This window comes from Carcharodon carcharias, chromosome 6 (assembly GCF_017639515.1).
Source record: "Carcharodon carcharias isolate sCarCar2 chromosome 6, sCarCar2.pri, whole genome shotgun sequence".
In the NCBI taxonomy this organism is placed as follows: domain Eukaryota; kingdom Metazoa; phylum Chordata; class Chondrichthyes; order Lamniformes; family Lamnidae; genus Carcharodon; species Carcharodon carcharias.
Genome location: NC_054472.1, coordinates 56,348,264 through 56,369,215, shown reverse-complemented (window position 1 = coordinate 56,369,215; position 20,952 = coordinate 56,348,264). Strand labels below are relative to the sequence as shown.

Sequence of the window (20,952 nt, the reverse complement as noted above, 5' to 3'; positions counted from 1 at the left end):
CGGCACTTTGCCTCAGGGAGATCCGTGTGCTTTTTCGCACGCACTCCTGGCTCAGGGAATCTCCCCCCACCCCACCCCCGGCCCCACAGGGAGCGCACAGCGCTTCCAAGCGGATGTCACGCTGGACGGGCCTTAATTGGCCCACCCACACATAATGGAGGCGCGCCCCCGACCGGGGTCACCGATCAGGAACCCGCCCTCCCGATTCCGCTCCGGCACAACCCTCCCCCGCAACGGGGGGAAAATGCCGCCTGTTTCATCTTAACTTTAAGGGCAAGTTTGAAGTTCTTACTTACTGAGATAGAGTTAAATGAACGAACCGGCTCATCGGCGGGAGCAGGAATCAGATCACCAAGCTGGCAAAATAATCACAAAAAACTACTTAAAACTCTGATCCAACAAAAGACTCGAGAATTAAGAGTCCTGAATTAGAAAATTACCTGGAGCTTTCTCCAGCCGTTGTAAACTCGAATGTAAAGGTCTCCTCTATCTGTAATATAGCCCAAGGAACCTTCAGACACTGAATAGGTTGATTTGTGCATAAGCTCCATGTTGTTGAACACCGACACCTATTCAGCAGATTTAATAAACAGGGTCAGATAATGTTACAATGTTCGTAAATCGAAAATCTTTCGCAAGATGGAACTAAATAATGCAATCTTTACTGGATGAAAGATCATTTCATTCAAGATTCTTGGTACCAATACTACATAGAAATACATAGAAAATCTCCCTGAGAAAGCAGGGGAAAAAAATCCAAGCCGAAGAGAACAACAGAATCACCCTGTGGTACGGACAAAAGTTACTACGCCTCTATCCCAACTCTTGCTAACTCCCATTCACCCATCATCCCACTGTTCATTGACCTACATTGGCTCCAGATCCAAAAACAGCTCAAATTTAAAATTCCCATCTGTACTCATATGCCTCTGTGGTCTTACCCTCCAGGGAACAGAAAGATCTGGAGCTGTGTGTACACAAATAAGACAAGTTAAGAAGGTGTTGCTAATATCTAGTTCATGGTTCATGTTGATATTTTAGAGGTCATGTTTAGTTCTGGGATGATTATTGTTGTGAAGGTAAGGTAACTAAAATGCTGAGCTTTAGTGATTGCCACAACACCTAAGGAAATGACAGTTCAAAAGCTTACCCACGTTTCTTTAATAGAGTCAGAATAGGGGAGAAAGAGGTGAGGTGGGAGTGACTGCCTTTGACCTCAAGGCAGCATTTGACCGAGTGTGGCATCAAGGAGCCCAAGCAAAACTGGCGTCAATGGGAATCAGGGGGAAAACTCTGCTGGTTGGAGTCATACCTAGCACAAAGGAGGATGGTTGTGATTGTTGGAGATCAGTTAACTCAGTTGCAGGACATCCCTGCAGGAGCTCCTCAGGGTAGTGTCCTAGGCCCAACCATTTTCAGCTGCTTCATCAATGACCTTCCTTCCATCATAAGGTCAGAAGTGGGGATATTCGCTGATGATTGCACAATGTTCAGCACCATTCGCGACTCCTCAGATACTGAAGCAGTCCATGTCCAAACGTAACAAGATTTGGCTTGGGCTGGCAAGTGGCAAGTAACATTCGTTCCACACAAGTGCCATACAATGACCATTTCCAACAAGAGAGAACCTAACCATCACCCCTTGACATTCAATGGCATTACCATCACTGAATCCCCCACTATCAACATCTTGGGGGTTACCATTGACCAGAAACTGAACTTGGCTAGCCATTTTAATCCAGTGGCTACAAGAGCAGGTCCAAGGCTAGGAATCCTGCAACAAGTAACTTGCCTCCTGACTCCCCATATCCTGTCACCATCTACATGGCACAAGTCAGGAGAGTGATGGAATAATCCCCACTTGCCTGGATGAGCGCAGCTTCTACAACACTCAAGAAGCTCGACACCATCCAGGAAAAATCAGCCCACTTGATTGGCAGCCTATCCACAAACATTCACTCCCTCCACCAGTGATGCACAGTAGCAGCAGTGTGTACTATCTACAAGATGCACTGCAGGAATTTGCTAAGCCTCCTTCGACAGCACCTTCCAAACCTATGACGACTACCATCTAGAAGGACAAGGACAGCAGACATATGGGAGCACCACCACCTGGAAGTTCCCCTCCAAGCCATCCTGACTTGGAGACATATTGACGTTCCTTTACTGTCGCTGGGTCAAAATCCTGGAACTCCCTCCCTAACAGCACTGTGGGTGTACCTACACCACATGGACTGCAGCAGTTCAAGAAGGCAGCTCACCACTACCTTCTCAAGGGCAATTAGGGATGGGTAATAAATGCTCATATCCCATGAATGAATCTAAAAAAGGAGTGGAGGAGTCGCAAAACAGCAGGTGGGCTTACTACGTTGAGAAATTGTAAATGAGTGATAAGTAGCTTAAAGGTCAGTTTAAGGACAGCTCAGAGCAGGTTATGTCATCATGGTGATGGATGGAGTTTAGGAAGGCTTTCTGGTTTCAATTTATCTGAGTGTTTACTGGGAGAGGTTTTTAGTTGCAGTTTAGTCCTCATATCGTTTGCAGCTCACTGAGAAGGTAATTAAAATAAATGACAGTTGGACCTGCACTGCAAGTAGAGTAAAACAGTAACTTCATCATTGACTGTGTGGAAGGTTGGTGGAGCTAAATCTCAGTTTGAATTTTGCAAGGAACAGAAGATTGTCTAGTTTGAAGCTAGTGGGAGAATCTAAAGTAGGCCTCACAGTGTCTTACTGCAAAGTATGTAACCAGCTGGGTAGCTTGGAAGATTTGGAAAAGTAACCAGAACAAGGTACAAAGACCTCCACAATCAAGAGAAGGTAAATGAAAGTTTTACCTCTGAGAATTGCTGGCACTGAGGAGAATTCTCCAGAGGACTGTAGCATACTTATAGATGGTTCCTACAGAAGTAGATAACTTTATGATTGATGTGTCTTTTAAGAGAATTCATGGGGGAAGTAAGAAGTAAACCTGAGCGCATAACATGTAGTTATAAGCTATAGTGTTAATCATATTTCCTTTGTTTAATTTTTTGATATTACAATGAAATTTGTTTTGATAACAGAAAGGTGAAATCTTGTGGCATAGTTCTATTGGCTAAAATGAGGTGCTTGGATTTCTTTATTATATGTAGCAGATCGTAGCAGACATTATTTTAAAAAGCATGTAGGTTCTGTGAAAAAATAAAACAAAAACTAGCCCTCCAGCCCTCACCACACCTACATGCTCCCCATGCCCTATCCATGCCAATCTATACTCTTCAAGCCAACCCCAAGACCCTTTATAGTACCTATGCCAACTTAGTGCCAACTCATGTCAACCCAAGCTCCCCACCCTTTCCCCATACACCTTCCATGCCAATTTACCCAGTATCTACCATGGGCAGACCTCCAGACCCATGCTAAGATAAAATAAAGTTCTTAAATGTCCATATGAAGTAACTATTTTAAAAATCAATCTCATTGAGAAAAACTCATTCGCTACATTTAACTTCATTTACTCCCTTATAAAAACCAACATTTGTATTCATAGATCCACTTCAAATACTTTATAATTATTTGGAGCTATCAACCAAACTGTGAACTGACCAGGCACCACACTGTGATAATGTGAAATCATTCATGTACCGTATTTCTCCAAAAGGGTACCCTATCTCTCCAAAAAACTCTGGTAACTTTAGACTCTCTCCTGTTAGGTCTAAAGTGCACAAGTCATGTTTTGATGTCCCATTAATGAAAATCAGACCTGTCTGAAGGCAGCTGCACTTTAACATGTGTAAACCACAACCCATCCCTGTTCCCCAACCCCTGTGAAAATGGGGAGGGTGGGGGGTGCAGGACCTAGGGGTGGGACTTCTGATTCAGGCCTCTGGTGCCGTTCGCTCCGTCTACAGGAAAATTCAGGCTGAGGGATGTGAGACTTTAGTTATGAGGAAGGGTTAGAGAAACTGAGGCTTGTTGTCTTAGAGCAGCAACTAAGGGGAGTAAGGGGAGCATTAATTGGGTTGATCCAGATCATGACCTGCTTCCAGGCTGAAGGGTTGGTAACTCAAAGATAAGAATACAAAATGCTGGAAAAGTTCAGCAGGTCTGGCAGCATCTGTGGGGAGAGAAACAGAGTTCACATTTCGAGTCCGTATGACTCTTCTTCAAAGCTGAAGAGAGGTAGAATTGTGACGGGTAATTTGAAGACACATATTGAGATAATTGGTAAAAGAACCAGAGGTGTGATGAGGAGAATTTTTTTTTTCTTGGGGAGGCGATGGCGTAGTGGTATTGTCACTGGGCTAGTAACCCAGAGACCCAGGGTAATGTTCTGGGGACATGGGTTCAAATCCTACCACAGCAAGTGGTGGAATGTGAATCCAATAAAAATCTGGAATTAAAAGTCTGATGATGACCATGAATCCATTGTCAATTGTTGTAAAAACCCATCTGGTTCACTAATGTCCTTTAGGGAAGGAAATCTGCTGTCCTTACCTGGCCTACATGTGACTCCAGACCCACAGCAATGTGGCTGGCTCTTAAAATGCCCTCTGAACAAGGGCAGTTAGGGATGGGCAATAAATGCCAGCCTAGTCAGTGACACCCACATCCCATGAATGAATTAAAAAAGACAGAGTCATGGCACTGTGCATCACAAGGTGCACATTATAATTTAGGAATGACTGTTTGGCTTTCCAGGAGTTTGACTCCAAATGCATTAAAGCTGATTTTCCAATTGTGTGCTCTTGGCACAGAACCTTGCTCACACATGTTGGGAAATCATGTGCTCTCCAATATTTTTCTTCTTTTTCCATTTGAATGAACAGTTGCCCTTACAGACACAGACACCACACACTACTCTGCATACAATTAGTTTTTGCACTGATTAGTCCACCACCATCTGTTGTTTCTCCTTTAACTTACTGCGTTGCCAATGCCTCTGTGTCCTGGTGGTCCTGCGGGTCCTGGAGGTCCGGGAAGTGCAACAGCTGCAAAGTGAGAAGAACCCATTTATAAAGAGAAAATTCGTTTTCTGATAGTAAATGTGTAGCATTTCAGCAAGGAGTTTCAAAACTCAGACATTAACACTGGTCATAAACTGGCATGCATATGCCAAGGCCTTTAGTGGATAAAAGCAGGTCTCGGATTTTCTATTCCAATAATTACAATGAACACTTCAGTGTTGGCTCACCTGATCCGAAGACTCCTGGTATTCCTGGAGGACCAGGGGGTCCAGGACGACCTCGCGGACCCGCAATTCCATAACCTGGAGGTCCTGGAGGGCCAGGTATTCCTGGTGGCCCCATTGGCCCTAGAACAGATTCACCCTTGGGTCCCTGTGGGGAGGAGGAAAGCAGAACACAATTAACAAAATCAAAATCTTTCCAAATCATTATTTTCATATCTTCACACTCATCCCTCAGAGAATGGTGTGAAGCAGTGGTGGGAGGGTTTTATGTGCTTACAAGTTATATTATATGTCATAGTTACAGTGCAGTTGGCATATTTAAATCAAAAATATAAATAGCTGGAAAAACTCAGCAGGTCTGACAACATCTGTGGAGTGGAAAACAATGTTAATGTTTTGAGTCCGTATGACTCTTCATCAGCACTTCTGATGAAGAGTCATACGGATTCGAAACGTTAACTCTGTCTTCCACTCCACAGATGCTGTCAGACCTGCTGAGTTTTTCCAGCTATTTTTGTTTTTGATTCAGATTTCCAGCATCTGCAGTATTTTGCTTATCTAAACATATTTAAATTATGAGGCATGGCCAACTGCTGAAATGGTGCAACACTACAGGAGGGCAATGGATAACAGAGTGGGTAGGCAGGTAGTAGTTGCAGTTCAATGTAGAGAAATATGAAGCAATGCATTTCGAAAGCATAGGGAGGAGAGGATTTTAGATGGAGCAGGAGGATACTGATGTGTGCAGAAAGATAGGTAATTATAAGTGGTAGTGCAAGTGGACAAGGCCTTAAAAAAGTCAAATGCAACTTCTGTTTTTTTTAGTCTAGAGGCCAACATTACAAAAGGAGATGATGTCAGGAATAAAAACACAAACAAAAAACCAGAAGCGCTGAGTACTTAGGTTGAGGAACACCTATAAAAATAACACAAAACAGATGACAATTCAGCATTCACTATTTCCTTAGGACAGTGGAGGAAAGGCTTAAGGCCTGAAGTGTCGACTGGCTTCTGCTGTTTCAATGAAGTTGCTCCACCCACTGAGTGTTTCCAGCCTTTTCTATTTTTTATTTTCATATTTGCTGGACCTGTGGAATTTTGTTTTTTTTTTGTTGATAATATTGAACTTGCATGAGGCTATATGCAGGCTGCAGTTAGACTATTAAGTATTGTAGGTAGCTCATTATAGGAAGGAGAGCAAAGCAATTGAAAAGGTGCAGAGTAGATTCACTAGAATGTTAACAGGGATGCAAGTATTGCAGTTCTGAAGGGAGCCTTGAGAAGTTGGGCCTTGGCACTAAGAAAGCAAGGTGACCTGATTGAGGCCTTCAAGGTTCCGAAAGATTATGAAAAGGTAAAAAGTGGGGGACTACTTGGTCTGCAAGATGGCTCCTAGAGGACACAAACGTGAGAAAAACGAAGAACAGTTAAAGAAGAGGTTGGAAAAAATTTCTTTACAATAACAATGGCTCAAAATGTTGTTGGTACAGAATCCATAAACTCTTTCTAAAAGATGCTCATGGGGATAATGCCATCATGGACTTGATAGGCCAAATGGCTGTTTCTACGCTGTAACAATTTAACTCATATCACAGGTACAGCATTTAACATATTTAATACTGTTAGGTTCTGTCATAACATACATTTTACTGAGCAACATTAAGGATAAGGATAAAAAAAACTACTTACTACTGGTCCAGGTCTCCCATGAGGCCCAATGGGTCCTGGGGGTCCAGGGGAATGTGACAGGAACAACCCACTGCCTGATTCTCCCTTTTCTCCTTTTTGACCCAGTGCACCAGAGTCTCCTTTTTCACCCTTTAAAAGTCAAAAGACAAAAAATGTTTTAAGATAGTTACCAAAGATGAATACAGTTTATGATATAATGATTGCAAAAATAGAAATAGCCCATAGTCAAACTGTTGTTATAACCACAGCCAGTGTTCATTGCTGTGCAAATCCCAGAGGGAAACTTGCTTTATGGGCCGTACCCTTTTTATCGTTTTCTGAAAACGAGAAGAGGATGTACTGGTCTCAGCAGTAAGAGGTCCAATAACACTTTGGGGATTTTTAAAAATTAAAAATTTTATTAACAGGAATAAAAGAAAACTTAAGCACACAAGATTATAGTTGCACAATTAAGGTTTGCCTTACAAAACAACCCCCCCAAAAAAATCTACTTGGTCAACCCCACCAGCAAACACCTTCCAGGCAACACTCCCATATAGATGTTTAACTATGAAATCCAGTAACATTATCCAAGGCAAACTGCTGTAGCTTTAATAAAGGCATACCACATGACCTCTACTCTTCCACTCTGCGGTGGAATCCACTTCAGAATAAAACTGCTTGTTGCAGCTCAAGATTTTTCTGATTTGACTGGATGGCTGGCTCAAACGGCATCCTCTTCCAGCCCAGAGCTCCAGCTATAGCTCAACAGCTCAAACAGCTCCAGCTATCTCTCTCCTAGGCTCTCCACAGTAACTCTAAAATACCTTTTTTTCTTTCATCTTGGGTTCCATTGTTCTCATACCTCTTTGAAACTCAAATCCTTCCAAATATGAAATCTTTTATGTCTCTATCTTGTCTTTACTTTCTGGTCAATAAAATATAATATCCCCACTACTATTTACTTATGGAGCTCCTGCAAGGTGCAAACACATTTCTTGTCACCTCTGACTTCTCATTGATATTCAAACAAACTCACAACTTATCTAAAAATGCAAACGTTAGATCCAACCTATTTACTTGTAACTCAACGTAACACCTCTATCCTTTTCATGCTTTAACCGTGCCCCCCCCAAGACAACCTGACTCCTATGAATCTCTGCCCAGCTTAATTAAATTATACACACACACACACACACACACACACACACACACACACACACACACACACACACACACACAGCCTTCTTTACAGAATAAAATAACATTCCCCCAAAATATTTTAAAAATAACATCCATTCTCACACTGTCAAGTGACATAAAAGGTGTGAAACTATATCTACGTAGGCCAAATCATTTAGTTTATGGCGGGTCAAGCACAACATAGAAATCACCAAGATTGATAAACTTGTCCTTCTGGGATCTGCACATGTATAGCCTTTGAACAAGTGGAGGGTTCCCAGATATATACAGGACTTGATTTATGTAAAGATGCAGCAGGTATGAGGTCTTCATCCAGTAGGCTGCAGAGATCCATGACCACCTGCCTTGATAATCAGTGTCCCTTGGAGCACTGCTCCTCAGACAGGTTAAAAAAGTTGATCCTCTCTCTGTATCCCCTATAAAGTGGGTCAGGCCTTCTCTGTGCATGGACCTTCAGTTGTGGTCCATGTTCTTAAGGTTGCCCTTGCTCATTGTGGTCCTATCCTCACCCCCAGCCTCGCCTTTGCTCCAACAGACTGCTGATCTAGCAGCAGAAATTACTTCGCTTCTCATTTTTTAAGCCAAGGAATATCAAAAACACTACCTAAAGTAAACAATGATTAAAGAATCAGACGCTACAATAAACAAAGTGTCTTGTGAGGGATGCCCCTTTACTCAAAGCGTTCTCCTTTGAACTTCAGCAAATGATTTGTTGTCAGCTTGGTGAACTTGCCAACCTGTGTGAAACCTATGTTGCATCATGAAAAATAACATTGGGTCCTAAATGTGTCACAGGACCCTGATTTACATTCATTAGCCTCCAACCTCTACAAGAGACTTGTCGACACTGATCCTCATTACTGTTAACATTCTGACGGCAAGGAATTCAGCCAGTTAGGGCTGGATAACTATATCCACGATTTTAGCCCCTTCCCCGACCCTTTCCTGCCAGTCAGTGGGGTTATTTTCAACATAAATCGACGACTCTAGTGATTCAAAACAGAATAAACATTTCATGCAAGACAAACATTCCTGTAGAGAATACAAATCAAAACAGTGTTGTGGTTATAACAATTAAATGGAAAACAAGTAGCTACTTACTTTAAGGCCAAGATACGGTGAATAAGGACCTAAAAGATTAAAATTTGAAGTGAAATTTGCGACCAAATTAAAATCAGTAAAAATTTTATTAGATAAAATTCCAATGGTCTAGTAGTTTGAAGACTGGCCCCAGAATTGTAACACTACCATTACATTAAAGCCTCCTTATAACACAGGCTGGGAAGCTGCATGAAAGGGAAAGGGTGTTATAGTGATAGTCACATCGCAGATTGTATTATGCTGTGAGCTCTTATGTGTTCCTTCAAATGTAGGAAGGGATATAGTCAGACCCAGAACTATCTGATAGGTTAACCAGTAATATTACAAGTGATGTATATCCCTCCACCACTTATGGTAGGTATTAATTGACAGGGTACTGCAAATCAAGGAACAATAACCATCATCAGATGTGTTCATCGAAAACCAGCAGGATCAAATTCTTCAACCACTTCTTTCATTTCTATATTGAGCACAAAGGACAGATTTTCCTATTTGTATTTGGTCATTAAAAGAATTGCCTGGTACAGCACAAAGTGGAAGACTAGATGGTGCCCATCTGGCAATGAAGCTCTTCCATGGAAATTAGTGACTGGAAATTGGGAGGGCTGTGTTGCACACTTGACACTCTCCTATTTGTGTTGTCCAGAGAGTTATTTAATGTCCAGGCATCAATAGAGGAAATCAGCCCTCCCTATATTTGTTCTCTTTAGTGATTGTCCATTGTCGGGGATTGGGGTGGGGGTGCGGTGGTGAGTGATTTCCCCAGTTCCTCATTTGCTGACTGGCACTTCAGAAAATCACAGGCACTGCTATCACAATTCAGGTGTCAGCTGTGCTTTAGTGGTAGCCCTCTCAGCTCTGAGTCAGAAAGTAGTGGGTTTGACTTCCACTCTAGAGTCTTAAGCACACAATCTAGGTCCAGTGCTGATTATGTAAAGTGTAAAGACTTCGAAAGGTGACATCTTGAGGTTGTGAAAATGCATAAATGCAAGTTCTTTCACTCTCAATGTAGCTGGTGAGTGAGGTTCCTTGTCAATAGCGTAAACTCAGGAAATTATTGCGATACTTAGATGTGCATGGTGTTCTGGCACTAAGGGTTTGGACATGTGGCATGCTGTTGATTTAAGCATGACCTGTGTACACAAATAGGACACTCCAGCCATAATGTCTATTTATGAAAAAAACACTTATTTCCTTTCAAGTTTCATGAGGAAAACAATATCTTTTTAACTTATTCAATACTGTTTTTTCACAATCTCATGATCACCCTAAGCTCTACATGGCCAGTGAATTACTTTTGAAGTATAGTTCCTGTTATAATGTAGGAAATGTGACAGCCAATTTGCACACAGCAAGGTCAAACAAACTGCCCTGTAATAATGACCAGATAATCTGCTTTTGGCTGAGGGATACATGTTGACCAGGACGTCAGGGGGAACTCTCCTGCTCTTCTTCAAAATAGTAACATGGGATATTTTATGTCCACCTGAGAGATTAGATAGGACTACAGTTTGACATCTTATCCTAAAGAGATACTGGTAAAACACTGCTGTTGGTCTGGATTATATGCTCAAGTTTCTGAAATGGGACTTGAATCCACAACCTTTTGACTCAGGCAAAACTTCTATCACTGACCATGGCTGGGCGAAACTGAATGTGCATATATGTGCAATAATAGTGAGACCTCCTAACATTAGTATGCATTTCTTCCAATATCAAGGTCAGTTCCCACTTTGCTCACCTGCCTGACGGCTATGATGAGAGGCCTGAGCCATTATGAAGGCCAGTCCTCATTTCAACACTGCCTGAATGATGCTCTGGCACTCATGGAGTTTGTCAGTTGTGGAAGGTGGGAATTTGCTGGCTTTGATGTGAAGGCAAGCTGGACATTTTATGTCATAATAAGGTTGTACAATACCTGTCACAGCAAAATTATTCTCACACAGTGGTCACTAAAACTTCTCCTTATAAAATAGTTTATAATCCTTTATACAGAAAAGAAAAAAAAATCAATCTCAATGTAGCAAGAAAGGACAATACCTGGCAATCCTGGGGCACCCTGTTCCCCCTTTTCACCTTTACTACCAATTAGTCCAAGTCGTCCAAAAGAACCCTTTTCACCCTTCAGCCCTTTGGGAAACGAACAGTTGTTTATTATATGTTTCAGAAAATCTTTACAGAATATCAGCACTAAACTGCTTGAAGGTTGTTTACCCTTACCCAGGTTTAGGAACCAGATGGTACAGTATTATCCAGGTATGTTGCTTCTACTACTTACCATGAGAACTGATCCAAAAGCCACAAGGCCTATGGGTACATGTTCTAAGAGAAGCACATCTTTAAATAAAAGTTGCTTACGTGGGATAGTTTTGCGAAAACTGGGGAATAGCATTCCAGAAATATATATGATGTCCCATTTGACTTTTAAATCTGTGGAATTATAATATATTATTGTGTGTGTCACACAGTAACTTTTTAACTATTCTTCTGACAGGTAGCAGATTAGTCATCTCATTGAGTTGTGCACCTGTGTTCTTTCTGGTGCTTGTTTTGTAGACATGGCAGAGCAAGCAGCGGGTCCACGCAAAAGGTTAAGAGACGAGGAAACTCCTGCTGCTGCTTAATCACATTCCTGAGATTTAAGGTTATTATATTACAGCAGACAAAGATTCAGTGGGCTAGTTGCTCCAACAAATTGTAAAGATACAACCTGCTCAGCCTTTGACAATCTGAGCTCCACTATTCAATTGTTTAGGATGTTGCAACACTGATAACATTGGCATCAATGGTTTTAAATATATCATAAGTTTTCAGAAAATGGGGCAAGAAATTTGGTTGTGTAATACTGCCTCGAGCAGCACCTTGGAGGCTTACAGCCATAGCGGGAGGCAGTGGCATAGTGGTATTGTCAGCGGACTGGTAATCCAGAGATCCATGTCGTAAGAGCCCATCTGGTTCACTAATGTCCTTCAGGAATCCACACCGGGAGTAAAGTGGTTGACTCTGAAATGCCCTCTGAAATGGCCTAGCAAGCTACTCAGTTTTATCAAGCTACTAAGAAGTCAAAAAGGAACGAAACCAGACAGACCACCCGGCATCGACCTAGGCACCAGAAACGACAACGGCAAACCCAGCCCTGTCGACCCTGCAAAGTCCTCCTTATTAACAGCTGGGGTCTTGGACCAAAATTGGGAGAGCTGTCTCACAGACTAGTCAAACTCATCCTCATGGGATCATATCTTACAGATAATGTCTCAGACACCAGCATCACTATCCCTGGGTATCTCCTGTCCCAACGGCAGGACAGACCTAGCAGAGATGGCAGCACAGTGGTATACAGTCAGGAGGGAGCTGCCCTCGGAGTTCTCAACATCAACTCCAGACCCCATGAAGTCTCATGGCATCATGTTAAACATGGGCAAGGAAACCTCCTGCTGATTACCATGTACCACCCTTCCTTAGTTGATGAATCAGTGCTCCTCCATGTTGAACATCACTTGGAGGAAGCACTGAGGGTGGCAAGAGTGCAGAATGTACTCTGGGTGGGGGGTTTCAATGTCCAACACCAAGAGTGGCTCGGTAGCACCACTACTGACCGAGCTGGCTGAGTCCTAAATGACACAGCTGATAGACTGGGTCTGCGGCAGGTGGTGAGGGAACCAATACGAGGGAAAAACATACTTGACCTCACCCTCACCAACCTGCCTGCCACAGATGCATCTGTCCATGATAGTATTGGTAGGAGTGACCACTGCACAGTCACTGTGGAGACGAAATCCTGCATCCACATTGAGGATACCCTCCTCCATCATGTTGTATGGCATGACCAACATGCTTAATAGGATAGATTTCGAACAGATCTAGCAACCCAAGGCTGGGCATCCATGAGGCTGTGGGCCATAAACAGCAGCAGAATTGTACTCAAACACAACCTGTAACCTGATAGCTCGGCATATCCCCCTCTCCACCATTACCATCATGCCAGGGGATCAACCCTGGTTCAATGAAGAGTGCAAGAGGACATGTCAGGAACAGCACCAGGCACAACTAAAAATGAAGTGTCGACCTGGCGAAGCTATAACACGGGACTACCTACGTGCCAAACAGCATAAGCAGCAAGTGACAGACAGAGCTAAGCGATCCCACGACCAACGGATCAGATCTAAGCTCTGCAGTCCTGCTACATTCAATCGTGAATGGTGGTGGACAATTAAACAACTCACTGGAGGAGGCGGCTCCACAAATATCCCCATTTTCAATGATGGGGGAGTCCAGCACATCAGTGCAAAAGATAAAGATGAAGCATTCACAACAAGCTTCAACCAGAAGTTCCAAGTGAATGATCCATCTCGGCCTCCTCCGGAGGTCCCCAGCATCACAGATGCCAGTCTTCAGCCAATTCAGTTCATGCCACGTGATATCAAGAAACAGCTGAAGGCACTGGATACTGAAAAGGCTATGGGCCCTGACAATATTCCGGCAATAGTACTGAAGGCTTGTGCTCCAGAACTTGCCGTGCCCCTAGCCAAGCTGTTCCAGTACACCTACAACACTAGCATCTTCCCGGCAATGTGGAAAATTGCCCAGGTATGTCCTGTACACAAAAAGCAGGACAAATTCAACCTGGCCAACTACCGCCCCATCAGTCTACTCTCCATCATCAGTAAAGTGATGGAAGGGGTCATCAACAGTGCTATCAAGTGGCACTTGCTTAGCAATAACCTGCTCACTGATGCCCGGTTTAGGTTCCGCCAGGGCCGCTCAGCTCTGACCTCATTACAGCCTTGGTTCAAACATGGACAAAAGAGCTGAACTCCCAAGGTGAGGTGAGAGTGACTGCCCTTGACATCAAGGCAGGATTTGACAGAATTTGGCATCAAGGAGCCTTTGTAAAACTGGAGTCAATAGGAATCAGGGGAAAAAATCTCCACTGGTTGGAGTCATACCTAGAACAAAGGAAGATGGTTGTGGTTGTTTGAGGTCAGTCATCTCAGCTGCAGGACATCACCGCAGGAGTTCCTCAGGGTAGTGTCCTCGGCCCAACCATCTTCAGCTCCTTCATCAATGACCTTCCATCATAAGGTCAGAAGTGGGGATGTTCGCTGATGATTGCATAATGTGCAGTACCATCCGGGACTCCTCAGATACTGAAGCAGTCCATGTCCAAATGCAGCAAGATCTGGACAATATCCAGACTTGGGCTGACAAGTGGCAAGTAACATTTGCACCACACAAGAGTCAGGAAATGGCCATCTCCAACAAGAGAGAATCCAACCATCGCTCCTTGATGTTCAATGGCATTATCATCACTGAATCCACCACCATCAACATCCTGGGGGTTACCATTGACCAACTGAATTGGACTAGCCATATAAATACTGTGGCTACAAGAGCAGGTCAAAGGTTCGGAATCGTGCAATGAGTAACTCACCTCCTGACTCCCCAAAGCCTGTCCACCATCTACAAGGCACAAGTTAGGAGTGTGATAGAATACTCCCCGCTTGCCTGGATGAGTGCAGCTCCTACAACACTCAAGAAGCTTGACACCATCCAAGACAAAGCAGCCTGTTTGAATGGCACCCCATCCACAAACATTCTCTCCCTCCACCACCGACGCATAGTAGCAGCAGTGTGTACCATCTACAAGATGCACTGCAGGAATTCACCAAGCCTTCTTAGACAGCACCTTCCAAAACCACGACCATTAACACCTAGAAGGACAAGGGCAACAGGTAGATAGGAACACCACCACCTAGAGGGTCCCTTCCACGTAACTCACCATCCTGACTGGAAATATATCACTGTTCCTTCACTATCGTTGGGTCAAAATCCTGGAACTCCCTTCCTAACAGCACTGTGTGTGTACCTACACACCATATGGAGTGCAGCGGTTCAAGGCGGCAGTTCACCACCACCTTCTCAAGGGCAACTAGGGATGGGTGATAAATGCTGGCCCAGCCAGCGACACCCACATCCGTGAATGAATAAAAAAAAACCTGCTTAAGCTAAAGCACAGGACTACGTGCATGCCAAACAGCATAAGCAGCAAGTGATAGAAATAAGCGATTCCACAATCAATGGATCAGATCTAAGCTCTGCAGTCCTGCCACATCCAGTCGTGAATGGTGGTGGACAATTTAAAAACTCATCTGGAGGAGGAGGCTCCACAAATATCCCCATCCTCAATGATGGAGGAGCCCAGCACATCAGTGCAAAAGATAAAGATGAAGCATTCACAACAATCTTCAGTCAGAAGTGCCGAGTGAATGATCCATCTCAGCCTCCTCCGGAGGTCCCCAGCATCACAGATGCCAGTCTTCAGTCAATTCGATTCACTCCACGTGATATCAAGAAATGGCTGAAGGCACTGGATACTGAAAAGGCTATGGGCCCTGACAATATTCTGGCAATAGTACTGAAGACTTGTGTCCAGAACTTGCCGCGCCCTGAGCCAAGCTGTTCCAGTACAGCTACAACACTGGCATATACCTGGCAATGTGGAAAATTGCCCAGGTATGTCCGGTACACAAAAAGCAGGACAAATCCAACCCAGCCAATTACCGCCCCGTCAGTCTACTCTCCATCATCAGTAAAGTGATGGAACGGATAATCCACAGTGCTATCAAGCAACACTTGCTTAGCAATAACCTGCTGCCCAGTTTGTGTTTCGCCAGGGCCACTCAGCTCCTGACCTCATTACAGCCTCGGTTCAAACATGGACAAAAGAGCTGAACTCCCGAGGTGAGGTGAGAGTGACTGCCCTTCACATCAAGGCAGCATTTGATAGAAGAGGGATAGGGAGCATAATCTGTCAAGACCAATCCATTAATCCGCTTCATCCAGAGTCCACTAAGTTCACTTCATCAAGAAGGTCTCCATCCAGAGTCTCTTAAACTCATTCCACTCAAGAGTTTAATACATCAACAGGACAGGCTTAATACACTTGCTGTTTTGCTCTATCCTACATTTTTGTTTGTTTGGAAGTTCAAAAGAGTGGAAAAGAGCCATTCAACCCATTGAACCCCATGTCAAGTCCATCATCCTCTTTACATTCAGAGCCCATTAAGTCTACTCTATCCTGAGCCTAACAAGCCTTCTCCACCCAGAGCCCAATGAGCCTGCAAGATAAAGAGCCAAGACCAATCCACTCAGAGCCCATCAAGCCCACACCATCCAGAGCCTATTAACCTCAATCCATCCAGGGCCTGTTAAACTCACTCCGTCCAGAGCCTGTTAAATTCACTCCGTCCAGAGCCCGTTAAACTCACTCTGTCCAGAGCCTGTTAACCTCACTCCGTCCAGAGCCTATTGACCTCATTCTGTCCAGAGCCTGTTAAATTCACTCTGTCCACAGCCTGTTAACCTCACTCCATCCAGAGCCTTTTAACCTCACTCCGTCCAGAGTCTGTTAACTTCACTCTGCCCAGAGTCTGTTAACTTCACTCTGCCCAGAGTCTGTTAACTTCACTCCGTCCAGAGTCTGTTAACTTCATTCCACCCAGAGTCTGTTAACCTCACTGTGCCCAGAGTCTGTTAACTTCACTCCGTCCAGAGCCTGTTAAACTCACTCCGTTAGAGCCTGTTAAACTCACTCTGTCCAGAGTCTGTTAACTTCACTCTGCCCAGAATCTGTTAACCTCACTCCGCCCAGAGTCTGTTAACTTCACTCCGTCCAGAGCCTGTTAAACTCACTCCGTCCAGAGTCTGTTAACTTCACTCCACCCAGAGTCTGTTAACCTCACTGTGCCCAGAGTCTGTTAACTTCACTCCGTCCAGAGTCTATTAACTTCACTCCGTCCAGAGCCTTTTAACCTCACTCCGTCCAGAGCCTGTTAAACTCACTCCGTCCAGGGCCTGTTAACCTCACTCCACCCAGAGTCTGTTAACTTCACTCTGCCCAGAGTCTGTTAACTTCACTCTGCCCAGAGTCTGTTAACTTCACTCCGTCCAGAGTCTGTTAACTTCACTCCGTCCAGAGCCTTTTAACCTCACTCCGTCCAGAGCCTGTTAAACTCACTCCATCCAGAACCTGTTAAACTCACTCCGTCCAGAGTCTGTTAACTTCACTCCACCCAGAGTCTGTTAACCTCACTGTGCCCAGAGTCTGTTAACTTCACTCCGTCCAGAGCCTGTTAAACTCACTCCGTTAGAGCCTGTTAAACTCACTCTGTCCAGAGTCTGTTAACTTCACTCTGCCCAGAATCTGTTAACCTCACTCCGCCCAGAGTCTGTTAACTTCACTCCGTCCAGAGCCTGTTAAACTCACTCCGTCCAGGGCCTGTTAACTTCACTCCGTCCAGAGTCTGTTAAACTAACTCCGTCCAGAGTCTGTTAACCTCACTCCGTCCAGAGCCTGTTAAATTCACTCTGTCCAGAGTCTGTTAACCTCAATCCATCCAGAATTTGTTAAACTCACTCCGTCCATCCCATCAAAAACCTATTGAGCCCACTCCACCCATAGCCCAATGAGCTTGTTAGATTTGGATTTCATGTTTGATTATTCTGCCCCAACTACTGCAGTCTATTGATCTAAAACTTCAATGGGACTAATCTTCTCTCTGATATTCCCCTAAAAATAAGCAGTACTGTTCTATCTTTGTCACCATTGTCAACATACGTCGCTCCAGCTCCCTATTAAAGGTATTAATTGATCCCCAAACTACTACCTTCCCTGAGAATCTATTCCATATCTCAACCTTTCATCCCACAACCAGACTAATGATTGTCAAAACCTTGACCCCTCTATGGGATCTGTATTTATGATGATTGGTTTTCTGATCTTTGTGAATGTCCCCCAGCAGGGACAAAGGGGTAGATGAGGCAAATTAAAAACTGAGCTTGAATAAGACAAAATACGACGAAGTTGAGTATTGTTGATGATAGGTGGACTTGACTTGGAAAAGGTTCTTCAGGCTGAAGACCTGTGTACTGTATGGGTGAGGAAAGTGCCTGATCAGGATGAACAAGTTTCTTGAAGGGACAACATCACTGGCATGCTCATTTTCATGTAGAAACTGAATGAATGAGGACTAAGAATGTTCTTTATTGCATAAATGAAATTACATCCAATTCATTGGAGTCACCACAATAGCTTACCCAGGAAGTTATAGTCCACTTGCTGATCCAACTGACCATTTACCTAATAGGAAAGAGGGGGAAGAGAGAAGATGCCAATGAAGGCAAACTGCATCACACCACAGGACCAGTTTACAAGCACACTTGGAAAATGAGGGTTTCCATTTTTTAATGTTAATGTAAAAAACATCACTAAGAGGTTTTAATTATAACTTCTTTTGCTCTAAACCTTGTATTAACAAAATAACCTGGGTCAAATTCAGAACTGATTTACTTATAATAGTTTATGAATAGCATAAACACAAGGAGAGATCCAGTTATATGCAAGTTTAGAATCATACAGTTGCATCTTTATAAACACACAGCTTAATTAGAAACACTTTTCTTAATTAAGAACTTCTGTGCATTAGGAGACATTGGGGAATTCTTAGACCAAGCGTGTGTTTATTCAGACACTGCTGTACAACATACTTCTATGTACCAGAAAGTGCACAATACACAGCTCTGTCATCATTCAGCAAGGGTGAGCACTCAGGCATCACATTACACAGAACAATAAACCTCCACACCAATGCCATGCATCATGCCAGAAACATCTTTTTTTTAAAGTTTCATGCTCTTTTTCAAGGTCCATTGACAAGATTTTCACATTTCTGATAAGGCAGCCTCTGAAAATTGCTCTTGTTCTGTCTCTCACGCTGAACTGCATCAACATGAAGATTGCAGTGAATACATTGTGAATACTTTGTGATAGCGAGTCTGCTGGTGACAGCATCACTGGGTTGATGGATGAGCTCAAAAGACCCTTTGTTTGACAGTACTGGGAGAATGAAAAATTTGCAGGGTTAAGGAAGAAGAGTGGAGGGGGGTGGGACTAATTGGATAGGTCCTTCAAAGGGCTGGCGCAGGCACGATGGGCAGTATTTAATCAAGGTGACAGGGGCCTCACCTGCTGACTAGGGAGCCAGTGGGAGCCCTGGTTCGCTTCCTTTGGAGGAGGCATGTTGAATTAAGTGCCTCTCAGGCACTTAAGTGGCCTGTGGGGGCCTTCCCTGGGATCAAGGACCCTGGGGCAGAAATCCTGCCCCGACCCCCCACCCCCCCAAAGAGCTGGCTGTCATTGCAGGCAGTGACACTGGGGTAGCTTCCAGCAATGCAACCATGGAGATTGCTGAGGGAGCCAGGCCATAGGTGAGTGGAGGCAGAATGGGGGTCACGGGGGTGAGTGGGAGGGTACCCAACAGTGGGAAGTGGGTGGAGGTGGGAGGGGGCCCGGCAGCAAGGGAAGTGGGTGGCTCTTAGACACAGTTTGTTTTTTGAGCTTCCTGTATGGCAACTGCCCCAAACACTGCTGGTTGAATACCAATGGCAGAAGGATGAGGTCCTTAAGTGGGCATTAATTGTTCATTTAAGGGCCTCAACTGGCAGCGGGGTGGGAAGGCTGTCCACAAGCCTTCCTGCCCCAGACTTAATCAAAGCAGAGGAAGGAAGGTGGTGGAGTACCCACCTGACACCCTCCTGCCTGATTAAATACCCTACTGCCTCCAAACTTCACTTGGGGGAGGGCATTAAATTCCACCCGATGAACTGAATGGCCTCCTTCTGTGCTGCACAGGTCTATGAAGGACTGACACAGATGGAAGTCACTTTCAAAAAGGAGCAGTGAACTAGTTTTGCTAAGCTCACAATGCTGCCAACCCAGTCACTGGACCTACAAAGGTTTATGAGCTAGACATTTGCATCAAACTCTGTTATGCAGCAGCTCTTTTTGGTTGGCATGTCGGAAAACAAGAATGTTAGATGACAGATTTATATATGTAATATAAACGCCAATGCAACACATGCAAAAACCATCTGTACTGGGGCATGTAAGGCACACTTAGCTAGATCACTATCTCCTGAGGATCTATTTTATGAAACTGTGCTACCAGCCTCACAAGACAGCAAAGTTACCCCAGGTGTTCAACTCTTCACTATTGTGTTAAAGCACAAAACATCAAGAGTGAGGTCAGTCCACTGCAATTACTTCTTTAAGGCTTGCTCTAATTTTTATTAAGGAAAATAACTTACTTTCAAAGCGCTAAAGTTTAAGCCGTAGCATTCAAGACAAGACAGAAAGAAAGAAAGGGGCTTCAAGGCGGTTGTGTTAAACAGAGAAGAAAGCACAAGATTACAGGTGCGTTATCAACCAGTTGAATTTCCAGTTGTCAAATGGGATCTTAAATAGCAGTTTTCAAATTACGGTATGTGATCAGGTCATTCTTCATTCAACTTACGGGCATTTTGCAGTGAGGTCTGGGAGGAACTGGAAAAACTGTCTATTCAAAGTTGGAGGAAAATGAATTGGTAAATAAAAATCGAGCACATAACAAAACACATATAAATGATACAAAGATGAAAGACTACAAAGGCAAAGAAAGAGCATTTAAAAGAATGATGAACAATCTATAGTACATACAAATAACATACCCCTTTTATATTGAGGATTTGACCAGGAGGTCCTGGAGGTCCTGGAGGTCCCGGAAGTCCTGGGAATCCAGCAGGGCCCTAAAAATGGACATAGATCATTCATTTTTCAGTGATGCTTTCTGTTTTGTCAGCTTTCTAATCAGTGTGGTTTTATTCCTCGTTTCCTGCTGCACCTACAAAATCATTGGATCTAATTCAATTATCGATAAGAGCAACTAACAATATTACATTCAGGACATTTACTGCACATTTCCAGTTTCGCTT

At 43.8% G+C, this 20,952-nt stretch overlaps 1 protein-coding gene across 4 annotated transcripts in view; it reads right to left on the bottom strand.

Moving 5' to 3' along the window:
• LOC121279055 (collagen alpha-1(XVIII) chain-like) overlaps positions 1–20,952 on the bottom strand; it is a 539,532-nt gene that overhangs the window by 52,944 nt on the left and 465,636 nt on the right. For all 4 annotated transcript variants that reach the window (XM_041189891.1, XM_041189890.1, XM_041189889.1 and 1 more), the window contains 10 exons: positions 20,689–20,766; positions 20,496–20,537; positions 18,241–18,283; positions 11,185–11,274; positions 9,145–9,173; positions 6,862–6,990; positions 5,176–5,320; positions 4,908–4,972; positions 441–569; positions 297–356 (listed from right to left, as the gene is read on the bottom strand). In XM_041189891.1, coding sequence (XP_041045825.1) covers positions 297–356; positions 441–569; positions 4,908–4,972; positions 5,176–5,320; positions 6,862–6,990; positions 9,145–9,173; positions 11,185–11,274; positions 18,241–18,283; positions 20,496–20,537; positions 20,689–20,766 — 810 coding nt within the window. The remainder of the gene's footprint in view (positions 1–296; positions 357–440; positions 570–4,907; positions 4,973–5,175; positions 5,321–6,861; positions 6,991–9,144; positions 9,174–11,184; positions 11,275–18,240; positions 18,284–20,495; positions 20,538–20,688; positions 20,767–20,952) is intronic.